A 16,682-nucleotide genomic window follows, 5' to 3' on the forward strand; every position below is an offset into this window, starting at 1 on the left:
TGAAGTATTGCTTATTTGCTATTTCCTCCTTGCAGTTTTCTCACTTTTACAAGATTTGACTGACTTTTATTCCTTTGCTGTTTAGCTCAAAATCTTCTAAAGACCTAATATTTACCTTTCTAATGTATTTTCTTACCTAATTCTGCTGTTTATTTCCTTGGCTTTATTAATTATGTTTTAAACAACCTAGGTGACAGAAACTGCCAGAGTTCCTGTGCCTACAGAAACCCCCGCTACTCCACCCACCTTAGTCTGGGTAAGGAATTTTTATGTAGATTAAGGGAGTTATACTATGTTTACAATCATTTTGTACTGTGATTTTCTATTTTAATCTTTGAAAACTTGACTGTGAAAATTTGGTTTTATTTAATCTTTTTACCCTGTATTAGACTTACTCAACCATATACTTAATCTCTTATACAAACTATCCTGAATGAGTGTTATGTGGGTGAGTGTTCACAATCAAGTAACACAGTAGGCTGACCTTTGCTGTTCTGAAAAAAATCTCACCATCATCTGGAATAAATATCAAGCTACTTTTTCATTTTCTTTTTAATGATAATAATGTTCAAAGATCCAAAATCCAGTTTCAAATACTTCCCTTTTAAAAATGCCTTTTTTTTTTTTTTTTTTTCATGGATACACTGCTGAACAGAACACTTTTTTGTAGTAGTCATTAAATTTTCCATTTAAAGAGGTTTTAGTTGTTTAAATATCTGTTTTCTAGTGAAAATGTGTATTGACTGTGATACTTATTTTTTGTTATACAGGGTCTCAAAAATAAGACTGTGACTGAAGGCGAGTCTGTCACTCTGGAGTGCCATATCTCTGGTCATCCTCCACCTACTGTGACATGGTACAGGGAAGACTACAAGATTGAGAGCTCAATGGACTTCCAGATCACTTTCAAAGCAGGACTTGCTCGCCTTGTGATTCGTGAAGCCTTTGCAGAAGACAGTGGAAGATTTACCTGCACAGCTACCAACAAGGCTGGGAGTGTCAGCACATCTTGCCACTTACATGTGAAGGGTAAGTATATGTATCACTGTAGAATGATTGTTGTTTTATAAACATTTATTGTTTTATTAATTTACTTATAATGTAACTTAGATATTTTGTCAGTTGTCAAGTAGAACACGTGCCTTGATTTATACTCCAGGGCAGTTAGGAAACAGAACTGGAAGAATATAAGAAGAAGAAAAAAAAAAAAAGGCTGACACTCTTAATTTGTACTCTGTGCAAGTTTGTGGTCCTCTGACCAACTAGCTACTTAGCCTTCTTCTTTCTCTTTGTGTTAGCTAAACTCATTTCTTAAGCATTGTTCTGAAGTATTCTACCATTCACTATATCATATTTGCCTTGCAGTTTCAGAAGAAACTGAAGCTCGAGAAACCATATTTGAAAAGGCTGTTACAGAAGAGAAACGGTAAAGTTACTTTCTAAACAGATTGGTCCTACTGTGGTCATTAGTTTCCTGCACTATATTTATGAGAGCCTCAGACATCAGATCACTTACCTGCACTTTAATCTTGTTTCAGCTATGTGGAGACAAAGGATGTTGTAATGGAAGATGTCTCTGCTGCAGCAGAGGAAGTATCGGGAGAACCCATGCCTCCTTTCTTCATAAGAAAACCTGTAGTACACAAATTAATTGAAGGTGGGAGCATTATTTTTGAGTGCCAAGTAGGGGGCAACCCAAAGCCACATGTCTACTGGAAAAAAGGTGGAGTTCCTCTTACGACTGGCTACAGGTATCTTAAATACAATGCACAAAAACTCTTTAAACACATTTTTAATACATGTTTAATTGGCAACTGAGCTGAATTAACCTGTCTTTTCACTCATTTCTGTGAAAATGATAGGATCTTGATGTGTAACTTGAGGTCTGCTGATTTTAGAAATATAAATATTCAAAAGATCATAAAATGAGAAATGCTACATATCTTTAAAAAAATCTGGAAGAAATTTTGCATTTGTTTTATACTATCTGTGCAATGTTTTCATTCTGTCTATGCAAGTGTCTGTAGAAAGCAATACACTTTCTAGCAGAAAAAATATGCTTCTGTAGTATTGACTCATACATTGACTCATTTAATGACCCGTATTAGAACAAAGTATATGCACACTGCATGTAATGTTTTACCATGTCTAATAAGTAGATCTCTGATACTTCAATTCTGCTTTTGTATTTCATTTTTTAGTGACAGCAAAAAGAAAATAGGCCTGTGCTCTATTTTCAGTATGGTTACTATTCCTGTGCTTTTCTGCAGATTCATTCAGTTAGAATTGTCTGCAAAAGTTTCTCTTTATTTTTTTTTTTTTTTGGTCTTGTATTAGTTGTACAACTAATCAGAATCACTGTTAAAAGAAATTCATGAAAAAGTCTGCTCAGAAGAATTATGGAGATACTGTACTTTTATGTTTTCTATAGATACAAAGTGAGTTACAAACGAGAAACTGGGGAATGCAAACTTGAAATTTCCATGACTTTTGCCGACGACGCCGGAGAATATACTATTATTGTTCGTAATAAACACGGAGAAGCTTCTGCAACGGTCTCCTTACTAGAAGAAGGTACATTGTAAATTAAAGGAATGAGGAAAATACTTTTTACAATTAATTTTAAAAAGAGAAAAACATTCTAAATTGTGCTGCAAATTCTTTGCAGTTTAGTTTGTTCAGTTCAAGAAACATAACAGAAATGTGCTGATACCTGTACTAATTGCTGGCTCTGTTTCTGCTAGGTAGTGTTTGACATCAGGTTCTTGATGGATTTATGTTCTTTTCTAGAATGTGTAGCTATAGAAACGTTCTGTATGTTATAAGAGTGTATGTAACACATTTGCAGAATTATGTGGGGAAAGGAGGTTTAAAAAGTATCAGGCTTTTCTATTACAGGAAAAGAAGTTAGCTTAGATCCACACAATATCCTTATCTCTAAATTGAAGAGAGATGGGTTTGAAAGGTGGACTATCTGGTGGATAAGGGATTGGCTGGATGGCTGCAGCCAGAGAGTTGTGGTCAACAGCTCTAAGCCCAGTTGGAGGCCAGTGAAAAGTGGTGTCCCTCAGGGCTCTGTCTTAGGACTGGTGCTGTTTGGTATCTTTATCAGTGACATAGACAGTAGGATCCAGTGCACCCTCAGCAAGTTTGTAAATGACACCAAGCTGAGTAGGTGCAGTTGATAGAACAGAAGAAAGGGATGCCATCCAAAGGGAGCTGGACAGGCTTGAAAAGTGGGACCATGTGAACATAATGAGGTTCAGGTGCAAGGTGTTGCACCTGGGTTGGTGCAATCCCAGACATGAGTAGAGACAGAATGGGAGAACTCATTGAGAGCAGCCCTGCAAAGAAGAACTTAGGGGCTCTGGTGAACAAAAAGCTTGACGTGAGCCAGCAATGTGCACTTGCAGCCCAGAAGGCCCTTTGCATCCTGGGCTGCATCAACAGAGGAATGGCCAACAGGTTGAGGGAGGCGATAGTCCCCCTCTACTCTGTCCTCATGAGGCCCCACTTCTTGGAGTACTACATCCAGGTCTGGGACCCCCAACATAAGAAGGACGTGAACCTATTGGAGCAAGTCCAGAGGAAGTCCTTGAAGATGGTCAGAGAGCTTAAGCACCCTTTCTATGAAGAAAGACTGAGAGAGATGGGGATGTTCAGCCAGGAGTTAGAGTAGGCTCTGGGAAGACCTCACTGTGGGCTTTCAGTACATAAAAGGGGCTTATAAAAAGAGGTGGAGATTGACATTTTACATGGGCAGATGATGATAGGAGAAGGGGGAATAGTTTTATATTAAAAGATGGGAGATTTAAATTAGGTGTTAGGAGGAAATTCTTCACCCAGAGGGTAGTGAAGCACTAGAACAGGTTGCCCAGAGAAGTAGTGGATGCCTCATTCCTGGAAGTGATCAGTTCCATGTTGGATGGGTCTCTGGGCAACCTGATCTAGCAAGTGTCATCCCTACACATTGCATTGGGATTGAAATTAAGTGATCTTTAAGGTCCCTTACAACCCAAGCCATTCTATGATAAAATTTGATGATTATTTTCAGTTGTCCATGTAAAATGCATGAGACCCAGTTAGGTTGGAAAAGACCTCTAAGATCATCAAGTCCAAACATAGTCCAGCACTGTCATATCTACCACTAAAAGAGGTTGCAGGAGACAGAGCTGTGGGTAAAGAAGTAAATATAGTCACTAAAAGTGCTTCCACTTAAAGAACTAGAATACCTATAATGCAGAATAAAACTTTTACCTGTTTATAAAACTAGAGGGCACCAGTCTACATTTTATTAGTAGTTGCATTTTATTGCCTAGGCAGACAGAGTCTCTGCTCAAATCACAAACCTTTCCCCTCCCCACACCCCATTGTACAAAATAACATTAGTTTTACTAATGTTAATTAATTTCACTATTGCACAAAAGCAACAATAAATTAAGTTTGTACTTCTTTTTTATTTCAATCCATTGAAAATCACAAACACTTAAAATTAATGTTTTGTTAATTCTTAGCTGATTACGAGGCCTACATAAAATCGCAACAAGAATTGATGTACCAAACTCAAGTGGCTGCATATGTACAGGAACCTAAAGTGGCTGAGGTAGCCCCACCTATTTCATATGGTGACTTTGAAAAAGAATATGAAAAAGAACAAGCCCTAATTAGGAAAAAAATGGCAAAAGATACAGTGGTGGTCAGAACTTTTGTGGAAGATGAGGTATGTCTACCACTCCATGCTCATTTTGTATCCTGATGAAAGAAACTGTTTAAAATCTTTTTTAATTTTACCAGTACAAGTCATTTCTTCTCAAGGTCATTACCTGATATATGGAACTAATGGTCTTGCTTTTCTGTACAGGAATTCCATATTTCTTCTTTTGAAGAAAGACTTATCAAGGAAATTGAACTCAGAATTATTAAGACCACCTTAGATGAACTCCTCGAGGAAGATGGAGAGGAGATGATGGTTGATATTTCTGAATCTGAAGCTATTGAGGCAGGATTTGATTTAAGATTAAAGAATTACAGAACCTTTGAAGGCACAGGAGTTACTTTCCACTGCAAGACAACTGGATATCCATTGCCAAAGGTACTCCAAACCTGTATGACATTTTTGTATTTAAAACAAACCTCTGGTGCTCTACTTGAAAACACCCTTAACCATCTCACTGTCATAAATTCTACATTCTACACAGAAAATGGCAAATCTCAAAAGAAATGCCATCTTTTGTTTTGATATCAGGCTGAATTTTTCATTTGTCCCTTAATACAGCAGTGTTAGATTGGTTAGCTATTTCAAAGGTAGGTTAGGTTTAAATGTTAAGTAGGTCTTGCTTCTGAGTTTCTATGAGTTAGCACTCACAAGTGGGGAGCACAGCAACAAGTCTGGTCTAGGTCACTTTGCTCTCCCTCAAAAAAAAAAAAAAAAAAAAAAAAAAAAAAGACTTAAAAAACTTTGTCTGTTTCTAGCTCAAGAATATCAAAATTTATGTTTCAGGCTACTGTGGAAACATATTACTTTAGTCTAACATTTTTTACTTAAACTAAGAAAATGTTAATACCTCTAGAGCAACAATGCATCAGCTGAAAAATAGAAAGTTGTAATTGTTGTATGTACAGGCCATTACTGGATATTTGTCTTTAGCAGGGTTCACTTAGCATTCCTGTTTCTTTCCATGCAGATTGCATGGTACAAAGATGGTAGGCGCATAAGGCACGGAGAGCGCTACCACATGGAAGTTCTGCAAGATGGCAGTGCCAGTCTGCGTTTGCCTGTTGTTTTACCTGAAGATGAAGGAATTTATACTGTCTTTGCCAGTAATATGAAAGGAAATGCCATTTGCTCAGCGAAGCTCTATGTTGAGCCAGTTGCACCCACAGCAACTCCAGGTTATATGCCAGGACCAGAAATTATGAGAAGATATAGGTAGGTACACACTAATACACGTTTCTTGAGACTTCACTCCTCTGCAATAGACTGTCCAAAACCTCATTATACAGAGGCTAAACCACTTATGTTATCAAAGCTTTCATGCTTCTGAAGAAGTTCTTAATGCTGTTTCCATGGCTTGCACTAATTTATGTGCCAACTTAATGTCTGATTTGCCTTTTTAGTCAGCACTGCATTTCTCGGAGTACTATCTTTCACATGCATATCCAGCCACAGTGTCAGATGTACAACCTCAATAGCCATATCTTTCTTAAAGTGGTTATGTTTCACCAAAAATAAATAAATAAATAAATAAAAATTATTTGGAAGTTTAATACTGTATGCAACTCTTATTTCTACTCTTGAAACAGCTGTATTTCTATAACAGAAAAATATTCAATGTTGCCATATTCTATGTAAATATACATATATGCACACGCATGCAAAAAGCATACACTGGATTACATTTGTGTCTGTACAGTGTCTGAAAAAAATAAATTTCACTGACTGTGGTGTATCCTAATATGATTTGTCAATACAAATTGCTGTCAAAAAGAAAGAAAACTGACTACACAATTTCTCACATAGATAAATTTAAACTCTTTAAAAAATATCTTGTTAAAGGCAAAATTTGAGCTTTGATTACCACGTCAGCCCACAGCTGCATGACATTGCCATATCTTTTCTTATCCTTCCAGATCTATTTCTCCACGCTCTCCTTCTCGTTCTCCTGCCCGCAGCTCTCCTTCTCGTTCTCCTGCCCGCAGATTAGAAGAAACTGATGAAGGACAATTAGAGAGACTATATAAGCCAGTTTTTGTGCTGAAACCTACATCGTTCAAATGTTCACAGGGGCAGACAGCAAGATTTGACTTAAAAGTTGTTGGCAGACCTATGCCGGAGACATACTGGTTCCATAATGGTACATCAGTTTCATTTTCTTCAAAGAATAATTAAAAAAATAATCTTTTACATCTTGTTTGGACACATTCTGAGTGCATTCTTTTTTGTTCATTTATTTCTGCAGGTCAACAAGTGGTTAATGATTACACCCACAAAATAGTGATAAAAGAAGATGGCACCCAGTCATTGATCATTGTTCCTGCTATGCCCGAAGACTCTGGTGAATGGGCTGTAATTGCTCAGAACAGGGCAGGCAAAGCTTCAGTATCAATGACGTTGACTGTGGAAGGTATCTATTGTGCATGCTATTTTTAGGTGGCTGGGCAATGTTTTCTATTAAAAAATGTAGTTATATCAATTCCTCTTGTGGTAACCTTCCCTTGCTCTTTCAGCTAAGGAAGATCTAGTCAGACCACACTTTGTGGAAAGGCTGAAAAATGTTAGTGTAAAAGAGGGCTCTAGACTGGAGATGGCTGTGAAAGCTACTGGTAACCCTAATCCTGACATTGTTTGGCTGAAGAACAGTGACATCATTGTACCTCATAAATATCCCAAAATAAAGTAAGCAGTTGTGGTTTTTATTTGTTTGTTGGTTGGTTGGTTTTGTTTGTAATAGTAAAGGAGTTAATAATCACAGTCTTGTAAAGCACTGATTTCTCAGCACTCTGCAGGCAAAACTGACATTGAGTTAAAGGCTTCATTGTCTGCTTGATTTGTAGGCATTGCATTCATAAACATGAATAAATGTAAGCAGCATGTCTAATTGCTCCAGTGAATTTCCTTTGGAGGCTTTGATCTCATTTTGGAGGAGTACAAAAATGAGTAACAAGAAAGTGCAAAAATGGATAACAATGAAGTGCTAAAACTTTTTTTTACAAATTGTTTTTATATTTCAGGATTGAAGGAACAAAAGGGGCCGCTGCCCTTAAAATTGAATCTACTGCCAGGCAAGATGCTGCATGGTATACAGCTACTGCTATCAATAAAGCTGGGCGGGACACTACTCGGTGCAAAGTAAATGTTGAAGTTGAACATGCCGAACCAGAACCAGAAAGGAGGTTAATCATTCCAAAAGGGACTTACAAAGCTAAGGAAATTGCTGCACCAGAGTTAGAACCTCTCCATTTGCGTTATGGTCAAGAGCAATGGGAGGAGGGAGATCTTTATGACAAAGAAAAACAACAAAAACCTTTTTTTAAGAAGAAGCTCACATCATTAAGACTCAAGCAATTTGGACCAGCACACTTTGAGTGCAGGCTTACACCAATTGGTGATCCAACCATGGTGGTGGAATGGTTGCATGATGGCAAACCCTTGGAAGCAGCTAACAGGCTTCGCATGATCAATGAGTTTGGGTACTGTAGCCTGGACTATGGAGTAGCCTATTCTAGAGATAGTGGTGTGATCACTTGCAGGGCAACTAACAAATATGGTACAGACCATACATCTGCTACCCTTATTGTGAAGGACGAGAAAAGCCTTGTGGAAGAATCCCAATTGCCAGAAGGCAGAAGAGGACTGCAGCGAATTGAAGAGTTAGAAAGAATGGCACATGAAGGTGCTCTTCCTACAGTTGCAGTGGATCAAAAGGAAAAACAAAAACCAGAACTTGTTTTGGTTCCTGAGCCTGCAAGGGTCCTGGAAGGTGAAACAGCTCGATTCCGCTGCCGTGTGACTGGTTATCCTCTACCCAAGGTCAACTGGTACCTCAATGGACAGCTCATTCGTAAGAGCAAAAGGTTTAGACTCCGTTATGATGGGATTTACTACCTGGATATTGTAGACTGTAAATCATATGACACAGGAGAGGTGAAAGTCACTGCAGAGAATCCAGAAGGCTTTATTGAGCATAAGGTGAGAGTTGAGATCCAGCAGAGGGAAGACTTTAGATCAGTTCTTCGTCGGGCTCCTGAACCCAAACATGAACCTGTAGTGACAGAGCCTGGAAAACTTCTATTTGAGGTACAGAAGGTAGACAAACCTGCAGAGACAACAACCAAAGAGGTGGTGAAGCTTAAAAGGGCTGAAAGAATCACTCATGAGAAACTTTCAGAGGAATCTGAGGAGCTGCGCAGTAAATTCAAGAGAAGGACAGAAGAGGGCTATTACGAAGCCATTACTGCTGTGGAACTTAAGTCTCGCAAAAAAGATGAATCATATGAGGAAATGTTAAAAAAGACAAAAGAAGAACTTCTTCACTGGACCAAAGAGATCCCGGAGGAAGAGAAGAAAGCACTTCCTCCTGAAGGCAAAGTCACCATTCCAACATTCAAACCAGAGAAGGTTGAGCTTAGTCCAAGCATGGAAGCTCCCAAAATATTTGAACGAATTCAAAGCCAGACTGTAGCCCAGGGGTCAGATGCCCACTTCCGTGTGAGAGTGGTGGGGAAACCAGACCCTGAGTGCCAGTGGTTCAAAAATGGTGTGCAGATTGAAAGGACTGATCGTGTGTATTGGTACTGGCCTGAAGATAATGTTTGTGAACTGGTCATCAGAGATGTGACTTCTGATGATTCTGCCAGCATCATGGTGAAAGCAGTCAATATAGCTGGCGAAACTTCTAGCCACGCTTTCCTGTTAGTACAAGGTAATTTTAAATCTCTTACTTTTATTCTGCTGCCTCTCGTAGTGCCTATTATATTTAAGTGTATATGGCCAGTGCACTGTTGATTCATTGCATATTGTTTTGCAGCCAAACAGTTAATAAGCTTCACCCAGAAGTTACAAGATATTGTTGCTAAAGAGAGGGACTCCATGGCAACATTTGAATGTGAGACATCAGAACCCTTTGTCAAAGTGAAATGGTTTAAGGATGGAATTGAGATTCATTCTGGAGACAAATATAGGATGCACTCAGACAGAAAGGCTCACTTTCTTTCTGTACTAGCTATTGAAATGTCTGATGCTGATGACTACAGCTGTGCACTGGTAGAAGATGAATCCGTAAAAACTACTGCTAAGCTTAATGTTGAAGGTAAGAAGCACACAGCTCCATACCATGGAGTACTTTTAAAGTACTTTTTTTTTTTTAATTTTAAAATTTGCTTCAGGAAGAAATAAAACCATTTAGACTACTGTCTGATGCACGAAGAAGTGTTCAAGCTACTTTCATAGTTTAGAAATCCGGTATGAAAGTTCATGTTTACATATTTATGTAAAGTGGTTACATTTTGCATATATTTTTGTGTATATATTTCCTTAGGCTCGGTTTCATAAGAAATGGTTTCATCATGGGTGTTTAATCAACCTCATTCAGGAATGTAATTGTTTTTACCTGTAGGTGCTGTGGTTGAGTTTATTAAAGAACTTGAAGATGTTGAAGTCCCAGAATCCTTCTCAGGTGAACTTGAATGTGAGGTTTCCCCAGAAGATGTTGAGGGAAAATGGTATCATGGTGATATTGAACTCACTTCTAATCATAAATATGTGATTGCATCCCGCCGTGGTCGTCAAATCCTCACTATTAAAGATGTTAATAAAGACGATCAGGGAGAGTATAGCTTTGTCGTTGATGGGAAAAGAACTCACTGCAAGCTAAAGATGAAGCGTAAGTATTTCTAATATTTATATCATCTATATTAATATATTTTATATTATGTATTGTTATATCTCACACTCTCTTAATATTCAATATTCTGCTTATCTGTTTTGAGGATTAATTAATCATTTCATTCCATAGCTCGTCCCATGATTATTCTTCAAGGACTTACTGATCAAAAAGTATGTGAGGGAGATATTGTGCAACTTGAAGTAAAAGTCTCTCTAGAAAATGCGGAAGGTGTCTGGATGAAAGATGGACATGAAATTCAATCAAGTGATCGCATTCATATTGTGTTGGATAAACAGTCACACATGTTATTGATAGAAGATGCAACAAAGGAAGATAGTGGAACTTACTCTTTTAGTGTTCCTGGTCTTGGTCTATCCACCACTGGACAGGTCACTGTGTACAGTAAGTCATTTTGTGCTTGATTTTTTGGGTTCTTTATGATAACTCTTTAAAAGTATAGCTTTTTCATGATGTTTATGTTTGTGACTTGGCAGGTGTGGAAATAATAGTGCCCCTCAAAGATGTTCATGTAGTTGAAGGAACAAAAGCTGTCCTTGAATGCAAAGTTTCAGCACCTGATGTATCTTCATCCAAATGGTACCTAAATGATCATCAGATAAAGCCTGATGAACGTATACAAGCCGTGTGTAAAGGCACTAAACAGAGGCTAGTGGTTACCAGAACCCATGCATCAGATGAAGGGCATTACAAGTTGATGGTTGGCAAAGTTGAAACAAGTTGCAATGTCACTGTTGAAAGTAGGTTTTGTTTATGGTGCAGTTATTTTTGAAATAATTTCTTTAAATACAAAATAGTGGAAGCAACTAATACATTTGTAATGTGCTCTTTTCTGTAGAAATTCAGATTATCAGAGGTCTTCGTGACATCACCTGCACTGAAACACAGAACGTATCTTTCGAGGTTGAGCTTTCCCATTCAGGGATTGATGTAATTTGGCATTTCAAAGGGCAAGAGATTAAGGCAGGTCCTAAATATAAAGTTGAAGCACATGGCAAAATATACAAACTGACAGTGGTGAAAATGATGAAAGATGATGAAGGAGAATATGTATTCTATGCTGGAGAGAAGAAAACATCTGGAAAGCTGATAGTAGCAGGTTAGTAGGCTTTAAGTCCAAGATTATTTTACTGTGATTTAGAAACAATGCTCAGTGTACTGTAGTTTGTACATGTAGCAATTGTGTTGTTTCTATACTTTCTTTGCCTTTATTTTATCTTTTATTCTATGTTTTCCTTGATCTTCCCCTTATCTTTTCTAATCCATAAAATATGAATTCAACAGAGCTTTTAAATAAGTGCTTATACATTTTGCTAAACTAGAGTCATAGTAACAAACACTATAGTATGCTTTTGATAAAATTAATGTAAGAAAGAAGTTTGTTGTTGTGTTTTTTTTTTTTTTTTCTTAAATGTTTGTTGTGCCTGTGTTGATAGCAAAAATAATAAATTAGAATAACTAGAATAGAAGTAAGAAACATTTTTTTATGATGTTCAGGTCAGATTCTATTCTTGATTTTTCACAGAACTCAGAATGACTAAGGGCAAGCTGAAAACTAGGGCAGAGAATTTTATTCAGCACCTGCTTTTCATGTGGTTGCATTTCCTTATAGGGGCAAGTTGAACAGATGTGCAACAGCAACAAACGTGCTTTTGCTTTCCAACAGGTGGTGCCATTTCAAAACCTCTCACTGACTTGACAGTGGCTGAGTCCCAGAGAGCTATTTTTGAATGTGAGGTAGCAAATCCTGAATCAGATGGCCAGTGGCTAAAAAATGGTAAACCATTACCTATGACAGATCAGTACCGTGCTGAATCTGATGGTATAAAGAGGAGGCTTAATATCCCTGCCACAAAACTAGATGATATGGGTGAATATAGCTATGAAATAGCAAGTTCAAAGACGTCTGCTAAACTCAAAGTTGAAGGTCAGTATTTAGTGGTTTTATTTGTAAAACTATCTGATGCCTTTAAGACAGTCTAACATCACTCACTGTGTCTTAGATCAGGTCCTGAGATACAAACATATTTTATTTCATATTTTGAAAATAATTTTGTATTACGACATGCTTTGTGAGGTAGTGAAATTTTCTGTATTTCAGATTGTCCATATTTGGAATTTAGCATATTTTAATAAAAACATTTTATTTGTGGTACTGGCAGATAGAAATAATTGCTAGTTGTGTAGTAAACATATCAGATAAATAAAATTAGTTTCTCATGGATAGTACAAGTAACTGTTCTTTTTTTGTGTTCCAAGCACATTGCTTTGGTGGAAACTATATAAATTAATATATACATAATAGATTTTAAAATGAAGTGCCATAATTCCATTTTATTATTATATTTACTACAATTTTAAATTTTGGTCTCTTTTATCAATATTTTATTTTCTTCCCAGCTGTTAAGATAAAGAAAACTCTAAAGAACTTGACTGTGACAGAAACACAAGAGGCAGTTTTCAGTGTGGAACTGACTCACCCTGATGTGAAAGGAGCTCTGTGGATTAAAAACGGTGTTGAACTTGAATCAAATGACAAATACGAAATTTCAGTGAAAGGGACTGTTCACACACTGAAAATCAAACACTGTGTTGTCACTGATGAGTCTGTTTATAGCTTTAAGCTTGGAAAAATAGGAGCAAATGCCAGACTTCACGTGGAAAGTAAGTCAATCTATTTTGAAAATTTCCTTTAATGTGTGGTTTGAAATACAATTCAAGCACATTGATGAATCTTGCTAACTTTCTTCCTTAAGCTGTCAAGATCATCAAAAAACCAAAGGATGTGACTGCTTTGGAAAATGCTGTTGTCTCCTTTGAACTAAGTGTATCCCATGATACTGTACCAGTTCGGTGGTTCCACAAAAATGTTGAGCTTAAACAAAGTGATAAATACAAGATGATCTCTCAAAGGAAAGTTCACAAGCTGATGCTGCATAACATATCTCCTGATGATGCTGGAGAATATACAGCTCTTGTCGGACAACTTGAGTGTAAAGCTAAACTGTTTGTGGAAAGTAAGTATTTTAAGTTTGTGAGAAAGTAATTATATGAGTTGCTATGCCAACTCATATAGAACAACTTGATCTCACACTTCATAGTCTTTACTCTTGTTTTTTGCTGTCTTGCACACATACTCACTTAAATTTATTTTTTTTTCTTTTTTTTAACTCACAGCTATACACATCACAAAGACTATGAAAAATATTGAAATCCCTGAGACCAAAACTGCCTCTTTTCAATGTGAAGTTTCTCATTTCAATGTACCTGCTGTCTGGTTGAAAAATGGTGTGGAGATTGAAATGAGCGAAAAGTTCAAAATAGTGGTCCAGGGGAAACTCCATCAGCTGAACATCATGAACACAAGCAGTGAAGATTCTGCAGAATACACATTTGTCTGTGGAAATGACAAAGTCAGTGCAACGCTGACCGTAAAACGTATGTAAATATTAAGTTAACCAGAATATTTTACAGTTAGCAATAATAGAATTTATTTTAATACAGATACTTGGTACAATTCAGACAAAAACAGCAGTCTTCTGGAGATATTTTCAAATAACTGTGTGCTACATAAGTCACATTTTAAAAAGAGATATAGAAGCTGTGCGCTTGAAAGTCAGGTCCTTGATCCTTCTGTTTATACCAACATCCCTAAGCACCAGGTCACTATAGGAGACAGATTTGGGATTCCTATGTCATACAGAAGTTTTAGGAAATTTAACTGTAGTATTGATTCTGGACACAGAGACACAGGTTTTCATTTTCATATTTCCAAAAATCAGGATCTGTCTAAAAGAATTTTAAACATCTCTAAGTTAAAGTGTGTTTAAAACAAAACAAAACAAAACCCCAAACCCTAAACCAGGTTCATTTATTTTCTTTTAGCTATCCTAATTACCTCCATGCTAAAGGACATCAATGCTGAAGAGAAAGATACAATAACATTTGAAGTTACCGTTAACTATGAAGGTATCTCATATAAATGGCTCAAGAATGGGGTAGAAATAAAATCAACTGACAAATGCCAGATACGAACAAAGAAGCTCACACACTCCCTCTCAATAAGGAACGTGCATTTCGGTGATGCTGCAGAATACACTTTTGTTGCTGGAAAAGCAGCTTCGTCAGCCACTTTATATGTGGAAGGTATTTGCTCTCTTGATTTGTATATTTAGTGACTTACAGTGGCTTAAATAGAAGTATGGCTCTCATTCTATTCCACCTTTCCACAGCTCGTCACATTGAATTTAGGAAGCATATTAAAGACATTAAGGTTGTGGAGAAGAAGAGGGCTATTTTTGAATGTGAGATTTCAGAACCTGACATCCAGGTTCAGTGGATGAAGGATGGACAAGAACTTCAGATTGGTGACAGGTAAATGATTGCTTCTACACCATATTGCCTTTTGTTATATATTTTCTCCCAGGAAATAACTTGTTCACTTTTTTTTTTTTCTGATTTCATTAGGATGAAAATTCAGCGTGAGAGATATGTCCACCGTCTCATCATTCCTTCCACAAGAATGTCTGATGCTGGTCAATACACTGTAGTAGCAGGTGGAAACACATCCAGTGCCAATTTGCTAGTGGAAGGTCGTGACATTCGTATCAGAAGCATCCGTAAAGACATTCAGGTACAGCACACACAGGAGAATAAATATTTCATAACTTTATCATTCTACTCAAATAATCATGCAAAGGAAGAGCAACAATATCTAACCTGTAAAAGTCCTAGGAGGACAAACTGTAAATGTAAGGTCAGAGCATTCCCCTAGGAAGGTTTAGTGAAGTGTGAGAGCATTTGTAAGTACAAATGTTATTTGTAATATTTCTAATACTTGTTCTTAGGTCATTGAGAGACAAAGAGCTGAAATAGAATTTGAAGTTAATGAAGATGACATTGAACCACAGTGGTACAAGGATGGTATTGAGATCAATTTCCAGTATGAGGAAAGATACAGTTACGTGGTGGAACGGAGAGTTCATCGAATGAGCATCTTTGAAACCACTTACTCTGATGCTGGAGAATATACTTTTGTTGCAGGACGTAATAGGAGTTCTGTTATTCTCTATGTGAATGGTACGTATATCCAAAACCAATATTTTGACTGCATTTATTACCCTTTATTTTTCTGATATTTATATAGCTTTTCTCAAGTTCTAACCTTGGAAATAAAAAATAAATCTAAAGGGAATCTTGTCTACAGAACGCTGCCAAAATCCTCATGTGCCTGGATGTTTTTTGCTCTACTGAAATAGCTGTTTAGCTGCTGAAATGCGGTGACAGTTCTTTTTCCCTCTGTATTTGTTTAGACCAGGAAAGTCTGAAGTCCAAATAAAACTAATTTGCTCATATGGACAAATACACCTTGACAGAGGGACCAACCAAGCAATCATTGGAAGCATTTTGCCAAAAAAAAAAAAAAAAAAAAAAAAGCCACTTATTTTAATGCAGCTAGTTCTGTTAAGACAGCTGCTTCTATATCATTCTTGCTTCTACCAAGGGCAGATTTTCATGAGCAAGCAAGATTGGGAACAATAAGATTAAAATTGGAGATTTCCTTGCTAATATTTTTGAAGCCCCAGTAAATATAATTAATAAGATTTTTCTGTCTTTTTCTCCCTCTCTCTCCTCCCCTTCCCCTTGCCTCCCAATTTGCAGCTCCAGAGCCACCCCGGATTATTCAGGAGCTAGAGCCAACCACTGTGGAGTCTGGTAAACCTGCTCGCTTCAGTGCTATGATATCAGGCAAACCCCAGCCAAAAATTTCCTGGTACAAAGATGATCAACAGCTTTCTCCAGGTTTCAAATGCAAATTTCTTCATGATGCGCAAGAATATACTCTATTGCTGATCGAGACGTTCCCTGAAGATTCAGCAGTGTACACCTGTGAAGCAAAAAATGACTATGGAGTTGCTACAACTTCAGCTTCGCTTTCAGTGGAAAGTGAGTTTCCTATGCTCACAATGAGCATGTCTATGAAATGACATTGTCAGTAATTAGTTGTATCTGATCTTCATCTTGAAAAATGGCTTCTTTTTTCTTATCCTTTAGTCCCAGAAGTTGTTTCTCCTGAGCTAGAGGTGCCAGTGTATCCACCTGCTGTCATAATACCACTTCGTGATGCTGTTACATCTGAGGGACAATCTGCTCGTTTTCAGTGCAGAGTTACAGGGACAGGTGGGTTTAATGAAGTACTGTACAACTTTTCATCTCAGAATTTTTTGTCTTCAACTCAGAAGAAATGCTGTGCTATATGTGCTGAAATCAGTCTTTCCC

General features: G+C 37.2%; 1 protein-coding gene across 1 annotated transcript in view; it reads left to right on the forward strand.

Moving 5' to 3' along the window:
- Nucleotides 1–16,682, forward strand: part of LOC116490632 (titin-like) — a 244,166-nt gene that overhangs the window by 14,829 nt on the left and 212,655 nt on the right. The window contains 27 exon segments of the mRNA XM_032190013.1: nucleotides 191–256; nucleotides 771–1,029; nucleotides 1,366–1,426; nucleotides 1,539–1,751; nucleotides 2,432–2,574; nucleotides 4,515–4,720; nucleotides 4,862–5,092; nucleotides 5,685–5,929; nucleotides 6,631–6,854; nucleotides 6,960–7,124; nucleotides 7,228–7,396; nucleotides 7,732–9,422; nucleotides 9,528–9,809; nucleotides 10,116–10,382; nucleotides 10,515–10,787; nucleotides 10,880–11,143; nucleotides 11,242–11,502; nucleotides 12,070–12,330; nucleotides 12,804–13,067; nucleotides 13,160–13,420; nucleotides 13,581–13,841; nucleotides 14,289–14,549; nucleotides 14,636–14,777; nucleotides 14,871–15,036; nucleotides 15,251–15,482; nucleotides 16,065–16,349; nucleotides 16,458–16,583. Coding sequence (XP_032045904.1) covers nucleotides 191–256; nucleotides 771–1,029; nucleotides 1,366–1,426; nucleotides 1,539–1,751; nucleotides 2,432–2,574; nucleotides 4,515–4,720; nucleotides 4,862–5,092; nucleotides 5,685–5,929; nucleotides 6,631–6,854; nucleotides 6,960–7,124; nucleotides 7,228–7,396; nucleotides 7,732–9,422; nucleotides 9,528–9,809; nucleotides 10,116–10,382; nucleotides 10,515–10,787; nucleotides 10,880–11,143; nucleotides 11,242–11,502; nucleotides 12,070–12,330; nucleotides 12,804–13,067; nucleotides 13,160–13,420; nucleotides 13,581–13,841; nucleotides 14,289–14,549; nucleotides 14,636–14,777; nucleotides 14,871–15,036; nucleotides 15,251–15,482; nucleotides 16,065–16,349; nucleotides 16,458–16,583 — 7,279 coding nt within the window.

The sequence above is a fragment of the Aythya fuligula genome, chromosome 6, assembly GCF_009819795.1.
Source record: "Aythya fuligula isolate bAytFul2 chromosome 6, bAytFul2.pri, whole genome shotgun sequence".
Classification (NCBI taxonomy): Eukaryota; Metazoa; Chordata; class Aves; order Anseriformes; family Anatidae; genus Aythya; species Aythya fuligula.